Source organism: Fulvia fulva, chromosome 1 (genome assembly GCF_020509005.1).
Source record: "Fulvia fulva chromosome 1, complete sequence".
In the NCBI taxonomy this organism is placed as follows: Eukaryota; Fungi; Ascomycota; class Dothideomycetes; order Mycosphaerellales; family Mycosphaerellaceae; genus Fulvia; species Fulvia fulva.
Genome location: NC_063012.1, coordinates 8880773 through 8904709, shown reverse-complemented (window position 1 = coordinate 8904709; position 23937 = coordinate 8880773). Strand labels below are relative to the sequence as shown.

The following is a 23937-nucleotide window of genomic DNA, read 5'->3' as shown; positions in this document are numbered from 1 at the left end:
CGGACTGGCTAAGGTGCATGTCGCAGTCAAGTTTCGGAGGAGACGCGATAACATGCCCTCGGTTCAAGCTGTCTTTACAGCGCATCTTCTCTTTAGAACTGAGCCGCGGAGGTATTCTGAGACGAAGCTTCAATTAGGTATGTCAAAAACACCTCGCACACTATCTGTCAGAGTGCTGTATTTGAATGTCTCATGTCCCGCTTCATGACTCTCGTTCTCGTTGCTGTTGTCATCATCCTACAGACTGGGCTCGCTATGCTCCTCTTTACTTGTTGAGCTCGTTCTCAACACCGCGCTGCAGTGTCTTGCCTTGGTCGTGCTGTTGCTCGTACTTGGCCTGTTCTGTGCGGTTGCCTGCGGAGAGTTCGTAGTCAGCGGAGGCTCAAAGGCTTCAATCGAGATATGAAGAGGAAACACTCACCAGTCAGACCCGCAACGGCTCCACCCACAGTACCTTGAACGCGGTCCGCAACGCCTGAACCCAGATCATTGAGCTGTCCCTTGGACTCCTGGCCCTTGCCCTCGGCGTTTTGCTGCTGGCCTTCTCTCTTCAGATCATCCATGCCGAGTGCGCCTCCGACGAACTCCTTGCCGCTGCCGATTGTCTGGTTCCACGAGCCGGCCTGTCTGTCTGGGTCGTTGGCTGCGACACCGGAGCTCGAGACAGAGACGCCACCGACGGTTGTGCCAGCGTTGGAGACATCCTTCCTCGCATCACCGATGTCCTTCTTCTCTATAGATTGTTAGGGTCGATGTTAGGAGAGATGCTCAGGCCGGGGAATCGCGTACGCTCGCCCTGCTTCACATCGGCCTGGGACCCTGTCAACGATCCGAGAACGCTCTGAGCGGCTCCGCTAGCCTTCTGTAAAGAGAGTCAGTGACAGGGTTCTCCGCGCTTGCAGCGATCGAAAGTGGATGATGCTCACGTCGACGTAAGATTGTAGGGTCGAGGTCTCCTTGTCAGACATGGTGGGTTGGGTGAACTCGGGTCGGATATTGCGGTATTGACTAGTGTTTCGTGAAAACAGTCTTCGGGGGTGTTGTGCAGGAAAGTCTCGTCAAGAAGTCGTCAGGAAGTGTATCTTCTTTTGTGGCCCCGCCAAAGTTGGCTCTTGTGACATGGCGGGGTTCGATCAAAGGAGGCGGCTACGTCATCGCACCTGCTGAGCACATGCATGAACGTGTGTCGATGAGCGGTGGAAAGATTGGCCAGCGCATGTGCGTGGGCGTGGCACAGTTCTCACGACTGCATCAAGCTCATGGCAGACTTGGCAAGCAGTGCCTGTATCGATGGTCGTATTCTCGCTGCTTGCCGAAGACGACGACGATGCAATGGAGATGGCTCGATCCAAGATATCTCATGTCGCAATCTACAGGACGCTATCGACAACAAACAGACATAGTCCAGAATCCAGGACATCATGCGATTGTGGTATAGTGCAAGGTCAGCTTATCAAACAGCCGTACCCAGAACGCTCATCAAAGATTCAACCCAGAGTCCCAAGTGCTTGCAAATGCTGTATCATCACCATGCGGTAATACGATGCCCCGATAAGTCTCGCTCTGTGTGCTCGCGCTGGCCCATTCAGCACTGAAGTCCTCGGGACTGCTCAGTCCATCATCGGTCGTGAAAGAGAGTGGTGCGCTTGGGGTCAGACCAGATGATGAACGGGCATTCGTCTCCGTCTGACAAAGGGCCCAAAGGTCTGCGCTCCATACGATGGAGCCGTCGGCGACGGCGAGTGTCGAATGGTTGTTATGAAGACCAAGAGAAGGTGCATCGAGGAGAGCATCCACCGGCGGTCCGCCATAGCACGCATCGTAGATATTCGTCTCGCCGTTGTCTAGTGACCCCAGGAGCTTTTCCCAATCCGTCGGACCTGGCTCAGTCTTGATGGGCTGCACAGTACGGCTGGCTGCAGGTGCTTGCGTTTCCGGCTCGTTGCCAAAAGAAAGGTAATCGAGATTGGGGAACTTCTTCGCGGACGGTTTTGCTTTGGGCCGATGTTGTGTTGGTGCTACTGAAGGTCGAGCAGTGGCCGTGGAAGGGGGCCGCGCGTGCATATTCACTGGGCTACGCGCCGGCTCCGAACGAGAGACAGACGATGGATCGTATCTCGTCAGTGTTGATGGTCGCAGAGAAGGCTGACTCTGGCTATGCGTAGTGTACGGGTGCAAGCTGATATTTGGTACGGTCTGCCTGCGACCTCCATCTGAGGCATCCAGCTTTGGCGTTTTCGAGTTAGCGCTCGCCGTGAATCGTGAAGCGATAGCTTTGAGCTGCTTCTTGGTCGAGGACTGTACGCTTGTGATCGACTGGGATCCCTCGGAGTTGTGTCTCGATAGTGGCGGCATTCTGGTCGCTGATGCTGCCGGAGGCGTTGCGTGAGCCGGGACGAAAGACTTAGCGACACGTTCGAAGTCTGCTGCACATGGTGCTTCGGTCTTCTTCAAAATGCTTGTCACTGCAGCGATCATTTTGCTGTTATCTTTCAGGATCTTTGAAGTGGATTCCAGACCCAGACCCTGGAAGAGGAGACCAAAACCAGCCATTACAAGGGCTTCGTCCCGGTTCAGGCAGAACGAGAAGCTGAGACTCCTTTCGTCCAGAAGTTGCACGATCTGGATGATGTGTTTGCACGAGCTTGCCATTGCCATCATCGATGACGACGAACGCGCCCCGAGAGATGCGCATATCGCTGGGCGGTGAATCAAAGCTCGCACGTAGTGGTAAGTCAAGGATAGCAGTGGCGATCGACTGCTAATGGTGCCTGTGCTCGGTTTATCCTATAGCGTATTAGCATCAACAGTTATTTTGAAATCGAGGAGTGGCCGGGATGTATACCTGAGCGAATTGCAAGCGTAGATGAGGCGCCAGAGATTTGCTCCATGCATCGAGCTCATCGGAGAGCTCACTGAGTTTCTTCAAAGACAACTCGTAAGTATTCTTAGCTGGATAGACTTCCTCAAGAATTCTTGATAAAACTCTCGAAAGTCGGAAGAGAGCGAGGGCGCTGGACAACTTGGTTGACTCGCCCGGCAAGGTTGGCTGGAAACCTCGCTCGGTCACGTACTCGTCATCGGCATCGGCAGGAAACTCGCAATACACATCGTCGTCCTTGATGTGCTTCGGCAGACCCAGGACTACAGCGCTGAAGCTGTCGACTGTGTAGAAGGTCCAGAATACCTTCCTCCTCGTTTCGGCGGTGAGCGTGCCGAGAGCGAATCGCTTCTGGGATTGATGAAGACCAAGTCTCGCGGACAGTGACGTCGAAAGACCTTTGTAGGCCTGCAGCCTTGTAAGGTCGCCACGTAGGAGGCAATATATTTGTGCCAGTACCAAAACCTGAAGAGTTGACATCGAATTCTCTGTAATGATGGCATCAACAGCAGCTTTCCATTGGCTTTCGAAGCTTTCCAGGTCTGCCGAGGATCTTGTATCACTAGACAAGGCCGCGATACCGAAGACCAGGTTCAACTGAGCGATCTCCGCTCTGTCGGTAACAGCTTCATGGTCCTCGACATAGCGTGCATACAAGATTAGAAACGTGGGTTTGTGGAGGATTGGAAACAACGGGGCCCATTCCTGGAAGAAGACATTGACCAGTTGATCAGACACCAATCGTGGCGGTGCAGTGAAGGCCACCGGCGATTTTGGGTCGACCGAGCCAGGCGTGAGGGACATTCTTCTGTGGCTGTTCGCGAGCAACGATCCAGTATCAATGTCGGCTGTTGATCGCCCGCTCTCTTGTACTCGATGTTTGAATGCTTCAATAAATGTGCGACCACTAGATGTTCCAGCAAAGTATGAATCGGATCCTTCCTCGTCAACGAGATATGGGGACTGCTGTACTTTGAATAAGTCATCTTTTGGCTGTGATTCGATCTTGCCTTCGGCCGATTCGACCGACACCGTCGACGGTCTTCGAGGGGATGGAAGTTGTACGGGGTGCGACGATTGGGAATGTATCCGGGATAGGACGTCTATCTTTTCATCTTTTTCATCAAGCAGCTCTTTCAACTCGCGAACCTCCGACTCCAGACCGCGTACGCGTTCTTCCAACGACTCGGTATATCCTCTCGGGAACGCTCTCCTGCTCAGCTTATCACTAGTCTTGCATTCGAAGCCGACGTTGGAACATTGTGAGCAGCATGGTCGTATGCCATCGCATCGTATCTTCTTGCTCCGGCACCTGGAAGGCGATTAGACCCACTTACAAGACCGCCCTTCTTCGTCACGCACCTGTCACACGCCTGCGCGATCCTCGTCTGCGCATTCACTCCGACCTTGATCACCTTCATCGGAAGAATGCCAGGCATGGTGGATGGCAGAGCACAGCGTGCTGGCGTGAGTAGTATAAGCAGAACAGACGCAAGCACAGAGTGTTTGGGGAACAAGAGGGGATGGTGTCTGAGTCGTCATGCGACCACGCTGTAGGAGACTGGGTCTATTGAAGTTTGGTCGATGTTCCTCAAGCGCAGGAAGGCTTGACAATGGCCACGAGCGCAACGACGATATCAACGATACCGACAGGAAGAATCCGGGGGAGCTGCTGCACTAAGGATTGCTTTGGCGGTTTCACTGCACACGACTGCGGAGGAAACCCTGGCACGCTTGCTCTAGCCGCAGATTGCGCATCGATGATTGGGGGTTGATCGCTTAGACTCCGTCGAGGTGCTCCAGATGTGGAGCGGTAGCTCATGGTCTGATCCAAGCACCAATCACCTATTCCAAACTCTCCCGTCCACCGAAAGCACCGATCGCTTGGACTTCGTAACAGCTGCAGGACAACAGCTCTGCTCGGAGCCGGAAGGCCAATGACTGCAAGGTTGTATTCCTACGCGCGGTATGGCCCAGCGGTAGCAGACACTGCAGCGACAGGCACGACAAGACCAGAGATTCCCAAAACGACGGACGCAAGCCGAAGCAAATTAAACAGCCCAGCTTGAGCGGTCGTCACTCGGAAGCTAAAACTGTTGGAGGGGCAGCTGGCCAGACGGCGTTCTTAGGTGCCGAATGAGAGTGAGCCTGTGTGATTCGTCGACATCGACTGAGCAGCAGTCTTGTCATGACTTCATGCTGCGACATGGCACGCGCAGGCGTGCTTGAAGCCAACGCGGCACAGACAGCTGTCGTGCTTGAACACGGCATGGATATGCATAACCCAAGCTCAGGGTGGTTGTGCAAATCTCGGATTGACGACCCATCTGCCTGGTGCAGCTTCTGCGTTCACCATGATCGACGATTAGTGCATCCGGAGGTGACACAATTGGTGAATGTTGGCTTTTTTAGGACGCAGCTTTCCACTGCGGGATGTGCGCACGCACGCGGTCTGAATTGGGAGGTCTCAGAAGCCGTAACAAGGAGGTTGAGACGATGACTTCGTCAGAAATGGCATCGACTGCTACGATCGGGGGGAATCACCATCTTAGGTAGACTGATCCCCGGTCATTGAGGCCAGGTGTTTTTGAACAACAGAAGATTCGGCCAGTTCAAGCTTCTGTTCAGAATGTCAGCCTTATTACCATCAAGGTCCAACACTTAAGCTTGATGCCCTCAGTATGATGGTACATCCGCGCGCGGCATCCATCAGCTCGCATAACTTCACATATAACCAGGTCCCAGTGTAAGAACGGACTCACCTGTCGCTCAAATTCCTCATACGCCTTTTCGAGAAGCTCGAATTCAAGACTTCTCAGCTTCATGGCCTGCTGGTATGGCGCTTCTCTAACGCTAGATGCGTCACCGTGGAGCACAGCTTCGACCTCCTCCTGAGTGCTGTACAAGATCTGCAGCTGATCGAATACTCGCTGCTGCAAGATCACGATCGCACGTAGCTTGTACACTGGCCATAATTCGGATTGTGAGAGCGCGTGTCGCAAGTCGTCGGCCCCCGTCAACTCACGGTCAACGAAAATAGCCCGCATTTCTTCCTCGCCGTCAATTGTCCTGGCAAGCTCGAAGCGCAGCCCTTCATCTTTGCTGACACAAAGCAGCCAGATGAAGTTGCCTTGCCAATCGATACCACCCACTGGCGGTTCGTTGCTGTTTGTTGATGTTGACTCTGCTTCCGCGGCTTCAGCTGAAGCATTTGATTTGGTGCTCGAGGGAGTATCGATGATCTTGAAGCCCGGGGCACAACCAGCGACCTATGTCGAAGTCAGCGGGACGGAACGCAGACGCACCAGGGCCCTCTGCCAGGCCTCAGGCCGACAATATTTGTCCCTAGGACTGAACATACCTTCATCTTCGCAGTCTTGGCCACATCATTGTCTGGGATCTTCAAGCTCAAGAACAATGTCTCTGCCGTCTCCATCTCGGGGTCCAGAAAGCCATAGGAGAATAGCATCTCGCAGGCGCCTTTCTCGTCCCCATACGTTATGCTGACCTCGTGGCCTAACGGGAGGTTCTTGTCTTCCAATAACCACAGATAGTACTTACTGCGAGAGCAATAGTGTTAGCGCGACCTAAGTGGCAGCCACTTAGGTGGAGTCTTACTCATCTGCTCGATCGTAGAATGCATTTGTGCTGTCGCCTGCGGCATGACTAGCAAGGTCCATGCCAGGAATCATGCAAGAACCATAGAAGTCGAGCGCTCGTGACCTGAACATGGCATCAACTTGCATCCAGTCATCCAGATCGATGTGATCTTGCACCAGCTGATACCAGCGAGTCTTGGCTACAGATGAGCAGAGCTGGTCATATTCTAGTTCCAGGCTCTTGAGCTTCGATGTCACTGCGGGAGCCAGGGTTGTACCAACAAGTAGTTGCCGTTCTGGAGGGTTCCAAAAGGTAGGTAACAGCTCACACGGCAATGTCTTGACGTAGCTGTCATCGATCAGGTAAGCCGTCTGAATAGTATGAAACGGGTTTGCACTGGTCACAGAGTCTTGACACGTTGAAGGGTTGTCTCGATAGCTTAGATCTAGCCAGATGCTAGGACTGAGAAGAGCCCAGCACGCATGCTTCAGCACAACTCGGTGCAGCTATGCAAACGATACCACTTTCTGACGTGTCAAGGCTCTGTGCAGATCCAGCACTTCGACGTAGGTGAAGCTCTGTCACTTACTCTGTGAATGGCGTATGTACGCCGACACGACCGGGGAGATATGGGCAAGATACAGACGCTTGGAAGAGAAGGAAGGTGAGTATTGCACCTCTTGGGGTCTGTCCAAAATCGGCAAGACTGTCTAGAACTTCTCGAAAGTCTCGATCAAACTGAGCCTGCTGTTTTACTGCCTCCACTGATAGGACAAGGTCTTCGCTGATCTTCAGTATTTCCAGGGGTTTACCAGACTCCGAGTAGTCGAGATTACGGTCGGTGACAAGGCCGATGCCTCTTCCAGGCACAATTTTGGGAGATGCATTGGTGAAGCCGATACCGCTGGCGGTTGCCCATGTTGTGACTCCCTCAATGTCCAGATGGAGCCACCCCTCGGCCTTGCCACGCTTGATGAGCATGATGCCGCGAAGGAGAGTTGTACAGACGATGATGGAAAAAGTTGAAAGCCTGGAAGTCGCGAAGAAAGAGAGTTGCGTAGACACGTGCTAGCGCGTGCAGAAAAGGCCCGAGCTCGCATGTTTTGGAATGGACACTGAATCCGGACTAGCATCGTCGTCAGAGTGATTTGCACACAACAACAACATCTGTCGAAGCTCTGACAACACCGAGAGCACCTCCTCATCCTCTATCATTGTTCGACTGCTTCATCAACTACGTGCACTTGCGCCGATAGCATCGTGCTCTGTTTGAGTAGCATTGGGTTGCCCGGATCGCCCTACCACCTGATCTCAGCTACTGCATTATTTACTTCGACATCGCATCCCCGGCACGCGACCACACCAGCATTGAAGCTCGAGTCGATCCGTTGCGCACTCACTGTGAATTGGACTGCAAGAACTACTGAGCATCGAAGATCCTCAGGAAGGCACTACCAGAGGCTGACATGCCTCATCATGCCCGCTCCAGCCAGGCGGAGGTGCCTTCTGTGACCAGCTTCGGGCAGGTGATCGAGTACATTCAAGGTATGATGCATCATAACAACAACGACGACGACGAAGCGTTGTTTCGCCGCATTGCTACGCTGGACCGCACATCGCTGACATGTATATCTTACACTACACAGACCGTCTGTACCTCGCATCTTACACCCACGCCCCAGACGAGAACACGCCGTTCCCATACCCGGCGAAGCAGAGCAGCCGCTCGCCGAATAAGCGATCATCGCGAGCGCAAGCTGGACCACAGAGCGTACCGACCACTCCATCCGCGCCACCTTTCTACTTCTCCATCGACCGCAGCCTCCTCTACAATGCCTTCCACGCAGACTTTGGTCCGCTTCACATTGGCCACCTGTACCGGTTCGCAGTACAGCTGCACGAGGTGCTTGGTCACCCAGACAACGAGAATCGGGCAGTAGTGTTCTGGAGCAGCGCAGACTCGAGAAGTGAGTGATGATATTCGAAACCAGTACAGTGCTACTCTGACTCTCTGCAGGCCGAGCGAATGCAGCCTGCATTCTTGCCACCTATATGGTCCTGATCCAGAACTGGCCACCGCATCTTGCGCTTGCACCGATCGCACAGATGGACCCACCGTGCATGCCATTCCGCGATGCCGGCTACAGTCAAGCAGACTACTCCCTCACCATCCAGGATGTTGTTTATGGTGTCTGGAAGGCGAAAGAGGAAGGCCTGGTGGGACTTAAGGAGTTCAGCCTGGAAGAGTACGAGAAGTACGAGCGCGTGGACATGGGCGACTTCAACTGGGTGTCGCCAGACTTCCTGGCGTTTGCATCGCCACAACACCAACCTACACACATTATTCCGCCGTCCGATCCTGCATACGCGCAGCTCCCACGATCGATCTCGGCCGTGCAACGCGACAAGAGTCTCCCAACCCCGTTCAAGAACGTACTTGTGCACTTTGCCGAACGCAGCATCGGCCTGGTAGTGCGACTAAACTCGGAGCTTTACTCGCCCAGCTACTTTACCGCGCTCGGTATCAAGCACTTGGACATGATCTTCGACGACGGCACATGTCCACCTCTGAACCTGGTCAAGAAGTTTGTCAACTTGGCGCACTCGACAATCAACGACAAACACAAGGGAATCGCGGTACACTGCAAGGCTGGACTAGGCCGCACCGGATGCCTCATTGGCGCCTACCTTGTCTACCGATATGGCTTCACAGCAAATGAGGTGATTGCTTTCATGCGCTTCATGAGGCCAGGAATGGTTGTGGGCCCTCAACAGCATTGGCTACATCTGAATCAGGGCACCTTCCGGGAGTGGTGGTTCGAAGACACTATGCGGGAGAAGATCATGGCCACTGTGCAGCCCGCAACACCAACCAGGTTGCAGCAGTCTAGTAGCCGACGACTCGCCAGCAATGGCCAGACATTCACGCCTCCTAACGGTGACCGCCATGCTGTCAGTCCTCGGCGAGCACTGGGTGAAATTACTAACAACGAAGGCGCGCCCACTTCGAACTCTTACGCCGATGACCTGAAGGGCAGCTTGGGTGTTGCTGATGAGAATCTGCCAGCGCCAACTCCGGGACAACCAAGAAAGACGAACAAGGTCTATGGAGGTAGGGGGATCATGACCGAAAATCAGCCTTTCGCGGCCAAAGTCGATGCTGAGGTTGTGAGCGCACAACGAACAGAGAGTGAGGATGAGCGCGCTCTGCGAATGCTTGGGCGCAAGGCCAGTCAGTCGCCAGTAAGCCGCAGCGGCAAGAGGAGGGCAGTCTCTTGCACTACGACCACCACCACAACCACGAAGTGGGACGTTCCGACCGATGGGAGTGACTCAGAGAATCGACCTGAGACGGTGGATGAGAACGACATGCCGACCAACGACCGCATGGCGAGCCGAACCCGACCACCGCGAACACCGAGCGCAAAGAGCGGCAATGGCATTGGCGCGCTTAGTGTCGGCAAGCGGTCGTCGCCAGTTCGTCGCAGCACAGAGGGCAAGACCAGCGTGCGCAAAACCAGCGGTCGGGTCGGCAGCGTTGGCACTCAGGGCGTTCGGGCGCACAAGAGTTCCTAGCTCTTCGTTCACACTGATCTGTGGACCATGTTGATATTGATGTTTTTGGGGGAATGCTCATGGCGAGGCGTTGGTGGCTGACTTAGTATGGGTCACGCAGAGCTGTTTCTCTGCTTTGGCCGGGGTGGCATCTGCACTTGGATTGCAGCCTTTTTGTTCTGCACGGTTAGGTGCCATCGCAGCAGGATGCTGCACAAGCGTGATGGCTAAGCAATGAATGATCAATCATGTTAATGACAATGATTCAACTTTATCTGAAGCTCGCTACCCCAACGCCATACACGCTTTGACAACTTCATGCCATCACCTGTCGGTATCGCCACGCGACATTTACTCCCATTGACCTGGTCCGAGATCGACAGCTACGCCCTTGTACATACAGTCCATGATCCAGTCTATCGTCCAGGGCTCGTACTTGTATCCGGGTGGGAAGTTGGGTGGGACATCCGAATCGTCAAATTTGATTCCAGCCTTCATGTTTTCGACATTCCGGTGGTAGTTTTCGTACGTGTACTTTTCCGGATCGTGGCACCACACCCATTTCGGCAGCTTTGGCTGAGCACGACGAGGGTCCAGCTTCACCTTATCCCAATCGGTCTCCTGCAGCAGCTCTGCGTTGGAGAAACCAAGCTTCTGTGCGCACGAGGTTCGAATGAATCTGAAGCGGATATGCGAGCGGACGGCTTCGGCGACGTTGTCTTTGCCGGCGATCTGGAGGCATGATGCCAGTGATACGGCGTCCTCGATGGCTTGAGTTGCGCCATTGCTTGAGGCAGGGAGGTAGGAGTGTGCTGCGTCGCCGATCTGGATCACGCGGGCATTTGGAGAAGTCCAGCTGGGCTGTGGGTCGCGCCACAGAAGCTCGAAATTGACGATTGTCTTGGGTGGTGTACACTTCACAAGCTTCTTGAAGATCGGTGCCCATGGCTTCGAGCCAACGCCTTCATCCATCTGGTCGAGGACTTCCTGGGAGTCGATCTTGTTGTTCCAATTCTCTGCGGACGAGTTGGTAGCATTGTGGTTCATGATCCAGATCTGAGTCTCGGCACGTGTCAACGTAAGAGCATAGGTGCCAGGACCGAGGAACGTTCGGACGACTGGGTTGTCGCCTTCAGGTCCAACCATCTTGAAGAACTCCTTCACCTCCGGATCCTTATCGAGGTGCTCGATTGGAAACGCGGCGCGCCACATAGCACGACCTGATGACCTTGCGCGAACCTGTCCGCCAACGAGCTTCTGCGACTTCGATCCCACTCCATCTGCCGCGATCACCACATCTGCCTCGTATCGCTTGCCATCATCGGTGATACAGCCGCCCTTGCCAGTCGCTTCATGCTCGAAATAGTCCACCACTCGCCTGTTGAACTCAATGTCCACACCTAGCTTCTCGACTTGCCTGACGAACATCTGATAGATCAAAGGTCGCATCTGGAAGGTGCCGGGAGGAGTGTTTGGGTCCAGGCCGGCATCCCGCAGACGTTCGGCAACAGAAAGAGGGGGAATCATCTGCTCGCCGCTGTGCTTGAAGGTCTCGATCCAGGCATTGTGGAGTCCAATAGAGTCGTACTCTGCTTTCATCTCAGGCCAGTGCTTGAAGAAGCGTGTGGCGCTCAGGCCCATGAAGTACATATCGCCCTGGGTATTGATTGTTGCATATCGTTCTAGTACGCGCACTTTGTGGCCCTTCCTGATGCATTCCACCGCCGCAGTCAAGCCAGCCAGTCCAGTGCCGACGACAAGCACATCTATGCCGCTTGAAGGATAAGAGCCCAGTGGCTTTGGATCCACACCGTCGACGGCCATTTTGACGTGCGTGCTGTGACTAGGTCAACAAGAGGGATGTTCTGATTGTTGAAGCAAAGAGCTGGGGAGAAGGAAAGTCGATATGTGCAGTACGGACCGTACACATAAAGGCTCCATCATGGGTCGTTGATCGGCTCAACAACCACCGGCCAGTACAAGCGTGACCCAAGGGTCGTCGGAGAATAGTGCTCCTGCATTGGGTCGAAATGTTGTCAACGTGCAGTCGGCCGGCGTACAGCAGTGCCATTGACGGCGAGTCGAGCCACCCCCCGCCGCACAAAGAGAGTCTATGCCCTCGGGAGCGTGCAAGGGACCGAGCTGACCGAACGCCGTCGCGACTGGCGACCGCTCCAGGCATACTCACGCTGCCAGGAATAGCACGATGATGTCCTGTTCCTGACGTGTGCAGGAGCAAGCCGTGAGGGAGAGCGCGAAGGACGGGTATCGCAGTGACCATCGTCGGAGCTGGCTGCCGGTGGGGGGGCCGAAATCGCGGAGCGACATGGTCCTTAAACCTTGTTCTCGCGTACCGCCGCACGCCCACCACCGCTATGAGACCACGGAAAGTGCTCTGCGTCCGCCAGACTCCACCACTTGCCAGGGCGACTCCCATATGCCACCCATGCGACAGTCGCGAGTCAGGACGTCATGGATGACGGATCAGTCGGACGCTCCTCCGGGAGGACAACGATAATGCGATAGTAACACATGCTGCAGGCTACCAGGTGCTGCATGATTGCATCACAACAGAGTGTTTCAGATGCTACAGCGAGACGTGTTCGGTCCCGAGCCGTGCGGAAATCAACTGTCGCAGCAGCAGGACCGCCGTGGCCAGAGATAGCGGACAACGTGCCGAATGTTGGCTTCCACAGCGGAATTCTGAAGGCATTGCTACCACCACGTGGTCTCAGGCAGGCTCTCAACCTGGACGTCTACTACAAGGCAAACTGACCACGGGAAGCTGCATTCTCGTCGTAACCGTCAATGACTGTCGCTGCAGTACACCTCAATTATGTGGCTCCGAAAGCCCGTCCCGTGTCTTGACACGCTGCCGTAGCTACCGATGCTGCATGTCTATAAAACGACAATCATGATGGGTACTGCTAGACCGTTCAGAATTAGGTTGCTCCCTCGCTAGCCGCTGAGGATAGGCTCTTGTACCCGCCAACCTCATGTTGCGGCATTCGGCATGCAGATAGCTTTGCTTTGCTCTTGTTGACGCCACTGTAGAGCATGTCGATGGCCAGACGGAGTCTTTCGCATACTGATGTAGATGCAAGCAGTGCGGACGGCTGCATGTAACAGCTAGCGCTATCGTGCTGTGTTGCCAATCGTCAATCTAACATCTTGTTTAGGTCTGCAGGCCGGCTCTCCAACGTGTCCGTCGCTAGGACAAGGCTCTACGAAAGATGGGGTCGACTTGATCACAACGCAAAACAAGCTCGCGAACGGCGATCTGCGGTCCAAATCTTGGGAATGTGTGTGGGACCCAAAACTGGGCGCTTCCCGCATGAGTGGATCTCTACGGCTGAAGTCACGTTCGGCGATAGAGAATGTCGCAACGGAGCCTCCCAGCGGACTGCAGCAACATGCACCAGCATTCTAAGGACCGCCACAGACCGTTGTAAGATGGAGTAAGCTCAATCGCCAGGATGTGCATTCGCTTGCACGCAGCTAGAGTCCCCTCCCAACGTTGAAGTACACTTGAACCACCTCTGCTGCGCTGGTTTGGGTCTTGACCGACGTCTTCGACTCGTTTCGCTCTTGACTTGCAACTTTTCACTCTATCCCTCGTAAGAGTAGCTGATCTTTAACGCCCTGCTGAACAGCTAGGGATACTGGGGCATCTCCTGGTGACCATGCAGACGCTTACACTTATCGTCGCGGTGGTCGCGCTGGTTGGCTTTGGTCTACTTACTCTGCTCAACGCTGCTCGGTCCACGCATGCCTGGAAGAACAAGTCGACCGAGCCTCCCGGGCCAACACTGATACCATGGGTATGTTTCCTCGAAAGATTACAACTTGACATAATCTCAAGCTGATCGCGTCAACCTCGACAGGTCGGCAGAATTCACGATCTTCCCATCGAGAAGATGTGGACAAAGTTTCACGAGTGGGCCAACATCTATGGTCCACTGTACCGCACGAAGATGTTGGGCGCCAACTTTATTATCATTTCAGATGAGAAAGTGGCCGAAGACATTCTGGTAAAGCAGGCAAGGATCTTCTCCGACCGTCCTGAGATGAAGTCGCTGTTCGACTCAAAAAGCTCCACTGGGACAATGGAGTATCTTCCTCTCATGGGCAAGAACCGTATGTACGCGAAGAACAGGTGCCGTCGCGTTTGCTAATACTTGACTAGAGTACTGGGCACGTCAGCGGAAGTTTGCTCACGCCTATCTCACAGAAGCTACAAACGCTCGTTACTACGGTGTAATGTACCATGAGACTAAGCGATGGCTCGCCCGACTTCTCGAGAATCCGGATGATTTCATTTTCTCCCTGGAAGACATGGCTTCCAAGGTCATGTGCCATCTTACGTGGGACGACCCAAGCCACAGCGAATACATGACACCTAGTGCTTGGGGTCTGTTGACTCAGATGTCGCCTGCTGGTCCCATCACTAACGTCATTACTCCCCTGTGGGACTATCTGCCAGAGCCGATAAATCCCTGGAAGATCGCGGAAAGAAAGCGTCACGATATACAGCAAGCATGGTGGATGGATCGTCTTCACCAAGTGCGCGACTCCAGAGCAAAGGGCCAAGCCCGACCCTCCTGGACAAACACTTATCTCGAAGGCACTAGGACAGGCGGTCTGTCGGGCGATTACGAAGCATCCTCTGCGTTGGGTATGATGGCACTTGTCGGAGTGTTCACTGTGGCTGGTCCGCTGTACTACTTCCTCCTTGCCATGGTCTACCATCCAGAATGGCAGAAGAAGTGCCAGCAGGAGATTGATGAAGCATGCTGCGGACGCATGCCTGAACTAACGGACATGCCAAATCTGCCAATTCTGCGCGCATGCATCAAAGAGACTATGCGATGGAAGCCAAATGTTCCTACAGGAGTCGCGCACGAAGCCGAGGCTGATGGTTTCTACGAGGGCTACATGATTCCCAAAGGGTCTCGTATCCTACCTCTCGATATGTGAGTATTCTGTCCACTGTGCCCTTGTCGCATATACTAATGCACCATTGCAGTGCGTTCATGCGCAATCCCGTCAAATACCCAGACCCGGAGAACTTCCGACCTGAGCGATGGCTTGAGGCTGGCTGGCCTACTTTCCAGGAGCCTTTGACTCAATTTCCAACGATCATGGGCATGACATCGTTCGGATGGGGACAAAGAGCTTGCCTGGGACAGTCCGTGACGAGAGACGAGACCGTAGTGGCATGTGGAGGCCTTCTTTGGGGTTTCAACATAGGCAAGAAACCGGACAAGAATGGTCAACCCATCTGGCCGGCCTTGGACAAGTCGAACTCGCTTCTCATCATCAAACCTGATCCATTCGAGATGGCATTCGAACCACGGAGCGCTGGTCGCGCAGCAGAAATTGTACAGAATTGGAAGGCTACAGATGCTCAGGATCAAGCAGATCGAGCGGCGTTCGCAGAGAAAGCAGTTCCATTGGCAGTATGAACGCTATGCTAGTGTGCTTGGCTCGAGATAATCCTCGATTTGACATCGTGCATTCGAGCCACAGTTGATACAAAGCATCTTTTGGAAGTTATCCTGTCGGCGCATTTCTGCATCTGTGCTGCGACAACGAATAGACAGCGGGTGTTTGGCGAAACTCACCGATGTGAGCGGGGTTTAAATACTATTAGATCTTCCATGCGCACCCCAAATCGCATCTTCTTCATGAAAGCAGCCTACCTCATGAGTCATAATGAAAGTGGCACAGCAGACAAGTCATTCGTCTCTCACGGCCGGTGCCACCAGACACAACGTGGCCATGACCATGGTTCTGACACAAGCTAGAGCAGAGCACGATCGTCAAACACAGCTCTTCGTCGGGTCGCGCAATGCGGAGCCGATCTTACAGGCATTGCATCCTCCCAGGATCTCGCAGCTGATGAACAACGAGATGTGCCACGCGAGTATTCGGTGGGAGTAGACCTCGGGGTATGCGACTGCAACTTGCTCAGTATGGTGCCCTACTCAAACGCAGCACTTTCAGGTCTGAACAGTGAGCACACTCTTACTGCCGCGATCAGGTCTATGCATATACTTCAACAGCCGGGCAGTCGCCACATGAGTGTCGCGGTTGAGGGCTCTAACAACTGTGCGTGCTTCGAAGGGGCAAGCGCATCACTTTCATGAACACGACTGTGAACAGCAATTATTGGACGCCGCGAGTTAAATGTCATCTCCTTCGAGCGTGACTGCAGGAACACAGCCGCCGGAAGGCATGTGCTAGGGATCAAACCAACGCTGGGATGTGAACGGCATAGCGCTCGCACAAGACTTGACTTCTGTATTTGCAGTGTCACACCACATAAATTTCTGGTCTCGATGTCGCCATGGGTAATGACAGTGTATGACCATTGTTGGCCGGAACATGTGGAGAAGATGAAGGTGTGAAGGCGAAGTAATAAATGAGCTCGACAACATCTCGCTCTCGGCTCCCGGCAAAGGGAGCGTTGCCCCTGACAACACCGTCGTTTTTATTCTTGGCCAAAGCTAGAGATCTAGCTGCATGTTCACGATGCCTCCACGAGTCTACTATAATGTGCATCGCCTGATCGAGTAATAACCTCGTCTGCGCACACGATGGAGTCGCTCCTTTCACCCTCGTTCGACAACATATCGTCCCGCGACAGTGCGAAGATCCGCAAAGGCGTACGGCAGATCGAGGGACTGCTCGCGCAGATATGTCTTTCGATAGCCGGCTCACGATCACCACACAAACGGAAGAGCTCGGCACTAGATGGGGGAGGAAAGCAACAAGGCCAGGTGAAGGCACTGGGTGATCTCAGGCAAGATCCCGCCTATCGAGAATTCTTTCGGCTACAAGAGGGCTTCCAGTGGAATGGTACAAACACGCCGACAGCTGTGGCCAAGGGGCTTGCTAACGAAAGACAGTCGCATCACGGATAATGTCGACCCTCGAATGTCTAATGGGGATGGGAAATCCCTCCGATACCGACCTGCTCATATTAGCTGCTCTGGAACTGCTGCAAGGTGTTCTCCTGCTCCACCCGCCCTCGAAATGCCTGTTTGGTCGCGAAACACACATGAACCTCCTTCTAGATCTTCTGGACTCCGCAAACCCGCCGCGAATACAATCGCAGGCTCTGCTAGTGCTCGTGGCCGCACTACTAGATTGTCCCCGCAACACAAGGACATTCGAAGCAATCGATGGCTTGCTCACCGTCACGAGCTTGTTCAAGAGCAGATCGACAACAAAGGAAGTGAAGATGCGATCCTTGGAGTTCCTATACTTTTACCTCATGCCAGAGGCTGCTGTATCGCCAATGTCAAGCGCAAGTGCTCCGAACACTGCGATTTTGCACCGAGACCTCCACAGGCACGAGTCTGCATTCGCTGGCCATGCGAGAACACACTCTGGAGACACCATGGATGTTGACTATGAGGATACCGATATACGGACGCAGTACGATAAGCAGCAGCTGTTGGGCCAGTACCTCAGAAATGTCGGCGAATTGGTAGCGGACCTGCAAGACACTGCGCCATTCGGCGTGACAGTCTGAGCGTCGTGCCTAGCTATGCTCTCCTTCATTCCATGTTGCATCGGGCCGGCGTTTTTGAAGCATTTCGATACTGGCTCTATGCTCCGAGGTTGCTTCGGCGTTTCATCAGTCTCGTGAGGGTTCTGGTTGCAGAGTAGCGGGTGTGCACTGGTTTCTGGTCGATCTCTAAGGTTCTGAACGTTTCCGAGCGACGGAGTTCAGCTGGTGCTGTCCGATGTTCACACACATCGTGGAAACACTGTAGGATATTTCGCATGGATTGGCGGAGTTCTTTTGGTTATACGATATCCAATGCAATGATTGTTTGATTGGTCTTAGGCCTCCTGACAGAGGAGGCACCCCGGAAGCGACAGTAATGTCAATCTGCGTCGAACGATCGCAGCACCTTCGAACCAGTCGACTGTACTTAATGAAGCAAAGCACGCGCCTTACTGCTTCCTCTCCCACTTTGTAAGCAATACCTGTGCCGTAAGGTCACTGTCATCACGAGCAAGAGACAATTGAGTCGCGACGTTGGTGTCGAGAATGCTTGGTCGCAATTGGCCACGGTCTGGGTCCGGTGGCGCCCAACTGCTTGCTGCAGGCGCCGTGGGCGCGTACACAGCCAACAGCAAACGATAAGCCACGACAGTCGCCGTGGTGAGTATGATGGCGGCAATGACGCCTGACGACAGCGGCCTGTTGTATCATGTCCTCACGGTCAGCTCTCGAATTTCTTCCTTTCCAGCACGACACGATTGCACGAGTTTCCTTGTGTTTCCTTCCTTTTTTCTTCGTTCGATTCATCTCTGCTGCTGGCCAGCTTTGCTATTGACCTACTTAATATTGAGGTCGACTTTCGTATGTCAGCAGCGTGGACAGTTGTTGCCAACTCGAAGCACCACACAGCGCAATCCCAAGAAGGGGAGATAATGTCCTTGGTTCTGCAGAAGACTCTGTAAAACATGCCTATGCGCCACAGCATTTCGACACCACCCAGTCACGCCTCACAACGACGCGAACGAGCTCCAAGGTCAGCAACAGCTTCATTTGACTCAACATCATTATCCACCTGTGCTCAGGCTTGCACATTCAATTACATCCAAGAAGAATTCAATTGCGGCGCGGACGATCTTTCGTGTCTGTGTTCGCAGTACAGCAGGAAAGGATATACTCTAGGCGAGATCGCCCTCATCTGCGTGCATACGCAATGCTCAAAACCACCAATTAGCGAACGAGGCGACGCCTATAACATATGTGTTGGTCACGGCCCTGCAGTAGCTGCCACGCATACTGTGCTATCGTATGGAACTTCATCGACCATAACATCGACCATAACATCGACCTCTGTCTCGAGTATCACTGCAAGTGAGACGCCCTTCACTACCTCAACATACGCCCACTCCAGTGCTACAGCAGCGACCTCAACCGCATCGACAACAGCTTCCGGCTCGAGTCTGGCTAAGCAAAATTCGGGACTCTCCACTGCACAAACCGTGGGTATTTCGATAGCTGCACTGGGAATTGTCATCATTACTATAGCCGGATTTTATCTAGCAGCTTTACTCCGCAGACGTAGAGCCAGGCAGAAGGATCAGCGTCATTCCTACGATTTTGTGAATGATGCACCCCCAAGATTCTCGCCCACACTCAAGCATGGCTTTGGAGATCCACGACAGCCATTCAGCAGCTCTGCCACACCACAATGTCTCGAGAGTCACAGTCCAACTGAGAAGCACAGGACAGTATGGCCAGTATTTTCTGCACAGAAAGCGTGTCTCGTGCCTACACTGCAAGCACGCAGAAAGGTCCCCGACCGATGTCCTCGAACAGCAAGGCCCACCACTCCGGAAAGCATGAGGAGCGATTCCAGTACGAGAACAGTATCTCAGCTACTACCCGAGAGACCTAGTAGCAAACCACCACAGCCTCCTCAAAAGTCCCCACAAGTACCTGGTGTCCAAACCCCAGCAACAGTATTTGAAGAGCACAGAAGCCCTACGATTCAGAGAGCGCTGTATCCCGGACTACCTGCGCATCCTGCAGCCTACAAGATGCCAGCTTATCAATCTGCGCATCACAACACACGGTCTCTAGAGCAGGCTAAACAACCGGCGTTGTCATTGTCGATACCTGGGAAAGCATATACTGTCAGAGAAGCCGAGGGCTCCCCTGACTTCGAACTGCTTCCACCACCTCCAGTTATAGTATCGACCTCGAGCGATCGATGTGATAGTGACTCAAACAACCGCTCCAGCAGCCATAGCTTGCTAAAGTACTACGCAAGCGTAGATAGTGGCTCGCCCGACGACCTCTACTCTGCAACACCCATCGAAGAGCAGACACAGGTCCGCCGACCGCCACCGGCGGCCATTACTGTAACGAAGGCGGTCTTTCCGCCGCGCGCAGTACGAACATCAACAGCGTCAGACGTTTCACGCAGGACCTCCTTCGAGAGCACTGATCCGGACGAGCCCACTCCGCCGGATGAAGAGGACAGAAGATTGACCCCTGTGGTAGAGTCGCCAATCGCAGCCATTAGATATCCGAAGGTACCTCGAAGCTCCAATCAGTCAGTGCCCAGATCACCAAATTATCAGGTCTCGCCAAACTCTGTGACCTGGCCTGTAGCCCGGTGGCAGGTGCCCGATAAACAAGTGTCTTCAAGGCATTCGCCCTCATTTATGGGCTCGAATTTAGCCGCCAAGCGTAGAGGACCTACGGCTCAACAAGATCTAGAGCTGGGACTCAAGATCCACGATTTAGCGTACGCTTCTCACTCGCGGAAAAATCCCCAGCAGGCGGCTAGCATTTCACAGAAGGTCCGCCCATCCCACAGGCAAGAGAGTCCGTTCAACGGATATGGACGCGTTGCGAACAAGCGGGAATCAGCCTGGCCACTTCCGAACGAAGTGGCAGCAGCAGTCAGATCGCCTCCGTTACGAAGTCCGTTATGGGAACCCAAGTTGACTCCGCGACGGCAAGGTGATGATCTATATCTCAGTGTTTCGATTGCAACACCACTGGAGGCCCACTTCCGACAATGAAAAGCATTCCGGGGGCTGTGGACAAAAGAGGTGGCCGCCGTGCTCTCGAACAACGACAGTGATAGCAAGCATCGCAGGACAGACGCAGTACCTTCGAAACTGTCATTGCGTCCGAGAGAAGGTGTGTCACGGTGCTTTTACTGCTTTAGCATTTGCTATGCTCCACCGTGTTTACATGTAGAGATGGTCCGATTCTTGTATCTCTTTGCCCACAGCCCTCATTATTTAAACGGCCGATAGTGACAATGTTTAGACCATACCCTTTGCTGGGAATGTATGATAGAGATGATATACAGTAAAGTGTCGTCCAGACAGTGTCGCTGCTTCGGCATTTTTCGTTCAAGGCGACCGACACCAAAGTCAATCCGTGGCCCACGGTCCCTGCAGGCACAGCAGGTGCATAGTTCTAATGCATTTCGCGCTCTTCCAACGCACGTGCAAACAGTGGGAAGAGCCACTGCGGGAGCTTGCTGTATGGACGGACATGATTCTTCGCCGCAGCAGATCCGTGAGCACCTACATGTACTCTATGTAGCGCATGATTCAGCGATTGGTCATTCAGACGGGAGTTGTGCATCCGCGAGAAGCCTCAACGAAGCTGTATGAACTGCCATTGCCGTTGGGCACGAAACGAGACAATCTGCCCTGGTCGCCGACACTTTGACGACGAAGACAACGACCGTTCATTGCCATTTCCAAGGACATCTGGAGTCACGATCAATACATGATGTAACAGAGTCGGCATTCACATCATTGTCAAACGCCGACATCGACGTTTGATCACCGTCACGGCAAAACTTGGGCGGAATCCGCTGAGATCACCATCACCCCTCCAAAGGCTGTTGAACAGCGCCCCACCAAAAGTGACGTTTCGTGTCGACTTTTTAGCGTTTCCAACTCTTCTTCCTTCTACATCTCCTCACCACACCACAGCAAAGATGGGTTACAGCAAGACTGACGAATTGGCCATCAACACCATCCGGACGTTGGCCGTAAGTGAAGCCCACACTCTGTCCCGAACTGTGCTCCGAGCTGTCCCAATGCTTCACCGCAAGCCTAGACACAGCAGGTCACGGCACACAGCTCTACCAAGACGCAGAAACACAACCGCTGACACAGTATTCGCGGCTTGCAGGTCGATGCCACGTTCAAGGCCAACTCCGGCCACCCGGGCGCGCCTATGGGCATGGCCCCTGTGGCCCACGTCTTGTTCAATAAGTTCATGACCTTCAACCCCAAGAACCCCAAGTGGCTGAACCGCGACCGATTCGTGCTCTCCAACGGTCACGGCTGCATGCTGCAGTACGCCCTGCTGCACCTATTCGGCTACGACGTCAGCATTGATGACCTGAAGAACTTCCGCCAGGTTGATAGCATCACGCCAGGTCACCCAGAGAGCCACGACACTCCAGGTATCGAGGTCACAACTGGTCCTCTCGGTCAGGGTTTCACCAATGCAGTCGGTCTGGCCATTGCCCAGGCACACACTGCCGGTGTCTTCAACAAGCCAGGCTACGAGCTGGTGAACAACTACACATACACATTCTTCGGTGATGGCTGCGCTATGGAGGGCGTTGCCAGTGAGGCAGCTTCCACCGCCGGTCATTTGCAGCTCGGTAACCTGATCGCCATCTACGACGACAACCACATCTCCATTGGTCAGTAGTTTTTGCCTCTCCCTTCGAGGTAGCTTGAGCTAACCACTCCACAGACGGTGACACCAAGTGCGCCTTCACCGAGGATGTCACCAAGCGCTTCGAGGCGTATGGCTGGCACGTCGAGTGGGTTAAGGACGGTGACAGCGATCTCGAGGGCATCGAGGCCGCCATCAAGAAGGCCAAGGAGATCAAGGACAAGCCATCCATGATCAGACTGACGACCACTATTGGTTTCGGCTCGAAGCTCCAGGGCACCGGCGGTGTCCACGGCAACCCACTGAAGGACGATGACTGCAAGCAGGTCAAGGAGAAGTTCGGTTTCGACCCAGAGAAGAGCTTCGTTGTTCCACAAGAGGTCTACGACATGTACCACAAGCACGCGTCTGAGGGTGCTGCGGCCGAGCAGGAGTGGAACAAGCTTCTCGAAAAATACAGCGAGGAGCACAAGGAGCTCGGCGCTGATCTCAAGCGTCGTCTGACTGGCAAGCTCCCAGAGGGCTGGCAGACAAAGCTCCCGGTCTACAAGCCATCGGACAAGGCTATTGCTTCCCGTAAGCTGTCCGAGTCCGTTCTTGAGGCCATCTACGAGGCCGTTCCAGAGCTTGTGTCCGGATCTGCTGATTTGACTGGCTCCAACAACACCCGCTGGAAGGCCGCCGTCGACTTCCAGCCACCAAGTCTCGGCATTGGTGAGTGGAGCGGTCGCTACATGCGCTACGGTGTGCGTGAGCACGCCATGGCTGGTATCATGAACGGTCTCTCCGCGTACGGTACCATAATCCCGGCCGGTGGCACTTTCTTGAACTTCGTCTCCTACGCTGCCGGTGCCGTCCGTCTCTCTTCGCTCTCCCACCAGCGAGTCATCTACATTGCTACCCACGACTCGATTGGTCTTGGTGAGGACGGCCCAACACATCAGCCTATCGAGACTCTTGCACACTTCCGCGCCCTGCCAAACATGATGGTCTGGCGTCCAGCCGACGGTAACGAGACCTCCGCAGCTTACTACGTGGCTCTCACATCGCAGAGCACACCTTCGATCATGGCTCTGACACGCCAGAACCTGCCACAGCTCGAGGGCTCCACCATCGAGAAGGCCATCAAGGGTGGCTACGTCGCACTCGAGGACTCGAACGCGCAGATCACACTTGTCTCGACAGGCTCAGAGGTGTCGCTCTGCTTGGAAGCCGTCAAGTACCTCAAGGATAACCACAACACTGCTGCCCGTGTCGTCTCGATGCCTTGCGTTGAGGTGTTCGACGCACAATCGAAGGACTACAAGCTTTCAGTGATCCCAGATGGCATCCCAGCACTCAGTGTTGAGGTTATGAGCACTCTCGGATGGGAGAAGTACTCACACGAGCAGTTCGGTCTGAACCGATTCGGTGCTTCCGGACCATACACCAAGGTGTACGAGAAGTTTGAGTTTACTCCAGCTGGTGTGGCCAAGCGCGCAGTCGCAACAGTGGACTTCTACAAGGAGGTCAAGCCATTGCGCTCGCCACTCAACCGTGCGTTCCAGCAGCTCATCTAGAGCACTCGTCTACAGAAGTTGGCCTATTGCTGGCCTCGAATTGGCGGCGTGCTGGAGGAGCGGGAGTTGATCGAGCTCTTGAAGCGAGTATATAGACGAACCAAATATCACGATTTGACGCAACAGAGCGTTTCCCAGAGTTC

The 23937-nt window shown here is 54.0% G+C and overlaps 9 protein-coding genes across 9 annotated transcripts; 5 read left to right on the top strand and 4 right to left on the bottom strand.

Moving 5' to 3' along the window:
• Positions 1 to 265: 265 nt before the first annotated feature.
• On the bottom strand, positions 266 to 968 carry CLAFUR5_01757 (uncharacterized protein; the record flags this gene model as incomplete). Its single annotated transcript, XM_047900905.1, has 4 exons — positions 266 to 354; positions 422 to 733; positions 790 to 862; positions 927 to 968. 4 exons carry the CDS (start codon positions 966 to 968, stop codon positions 266 to 268), a joined length of 516 nt encoding a protein of 171 aa, XP_047756540.1.
• A 511-nt stretch (positions 969 to 1479) lies between these two features.
• On the bottom strand, positions 1480 to 4320 carry CLAFUR5_01756 (Regulatory protein CAT8; the record flags this gene model as incomplete). The annotated part of the gene is made up of 3 exons (XM_047900904.1): positions 1480 to 2787; positions 2846 to 4193; positions 4244 to 4320. The coding sequence occupies 3 exons, from the start codon at positions 4318 to 4320 to the stop codon at positions 1480 to 1482; spliced, it is 2733 nt and encodes a 910-aa protein (XP_047756541.1).
• A 1109-nt stretch (positions 4321 to 5429) lies between these two features.
• Positions 5430 to 7462, bottom strand: CLAFUR5_01755 (SET domain-containing protein 8; the record flags this gene model as incomplete). Its single annotated transcript, XM_047900903.1, has 5 exons — positions 5430 to 5501; positions 5644 to 6150; positions 6243 to 6441; positions 6500 to 6829; positions 7071 to 7462. The coding sequence occupies 5 exons, from the start codon at positions 7460 to 7462 to the stop codon at positions 5430 to 5432; spliced, it is 1500 nt and encodes a 499-aa protein (XP_047756538.1).
• A 485-nt stretch (positions 7463 to 7947) lies between these two features.
• CLAFUR5_01754 (Tyrosine-protein phosphatase cdcA) lies at positions 7948 to 10057 on the top strand (the record flags this gene model as incomplete). The annotated part of the gene is made up of 3 exons (XM_047900902.1): positions 7948 to 8026; positions 8128 to 8448; positions 8499 to 10057. 3 exons carry the CDS (start codon positions 7948 to 7950, stop codon positions 10055 to 10057), a joined length of 1959 nt encoding a protein of 652 aa, XP_047756539.1.
• A 330-nt stretch (positions 10058 to 10387) lies between these two features.
• On the bottom strand, positions 10388 to 11860 carry CLAFUR5_01753 (FAD-dependent monooxygenase fsr3; the record flags this gene model as incomplete). Its single annotated transcript, XM_047900901.1, has 1 exon — positions 10388 to 11860. One exon carries the CDS (start codon positions 11858 to 11860, stop codon positions 10388 to 10390), a length of 1473 nt encoding a protein of 490 aa, XP_047756536.1.
• Positions 11861 to 13719: 1859 nt separating this feature from the next.
• Positions 13720 to 15501, top strand: CLAFUR5_01752 (Cytochrome P450 monooxygenase virE; the record flags this gene model as incomplete). The annotated part of the gene is made up of 4 exons (XM_047900900.1): positions 13720 to 13857; positions 13921 to 14173; positions 14223 to 15009; positions 15063 to 15501. The coding sequence occupies 4 exons, from the start codon at positions 13720 to 13722 to the stop codon at positions 15499 to 15501; spliced, it is 1617 nt and encodes a 538-aa protein (XP_047756537.1).
• Positions 15502 to 16635: 1134 nt separating this feature from the next.
• On the top strand, positions 16636 to 17576 carry CLAFUR5_01751 (Cell division control protein 14; the record flags this gene model as incomplete). Its single annotated transcript, XM_047900899.1, has 2 exons — positions 16636 to 16897; positions 16948 to 17576. The coding sequence occupies 2 exons, from the start codon at positions 16636 to 16638 to the stop codon at positions 17574 to 17576; spliced, it is 891 nt and encodes a 296-aa protein (XP_047756534.1).
• Positions 17577 to 19411: 1835 nt separating this feature from the next.
• CLAFUR5_01750 (uncharacterized protein) lies at positions 19412 to 20602 on the top strand (the record flags this gene model as incomplete). The annotated part of the gene is made up of 1 exon (XM_047900898.1): positions 19412 to 20602. One exon carries the CDS (start codon positions 19412 to 19414, stop codon positions 20600 to 20602), a length of 1191 nt encoding a protein of 396 aa, XP_047756535.1.
• A 938-nt stretch (positions 20603 to 21540) lies between these two features.
• CLAFUR5_01749 (putative transketolase) lies at positions 21541 to 23794 on the top strand (the record flags this gene model as incomplete). Its single annotated transcript, XM_047900897.1, has 3 exons — positions 21541 to 21594; positions 21738 to 22260; positions 22314 to 23794. 3 exons carry the CDS (start codon positions 21541 to 21543, stop codon positions 23792 to 23794), a joined length of 2058 nt encoding a protein of 685 aa, XP_047755433.1.
• Between the last annotated feature and the right edge of the window lie 143 nt (positions 23795 to 23937).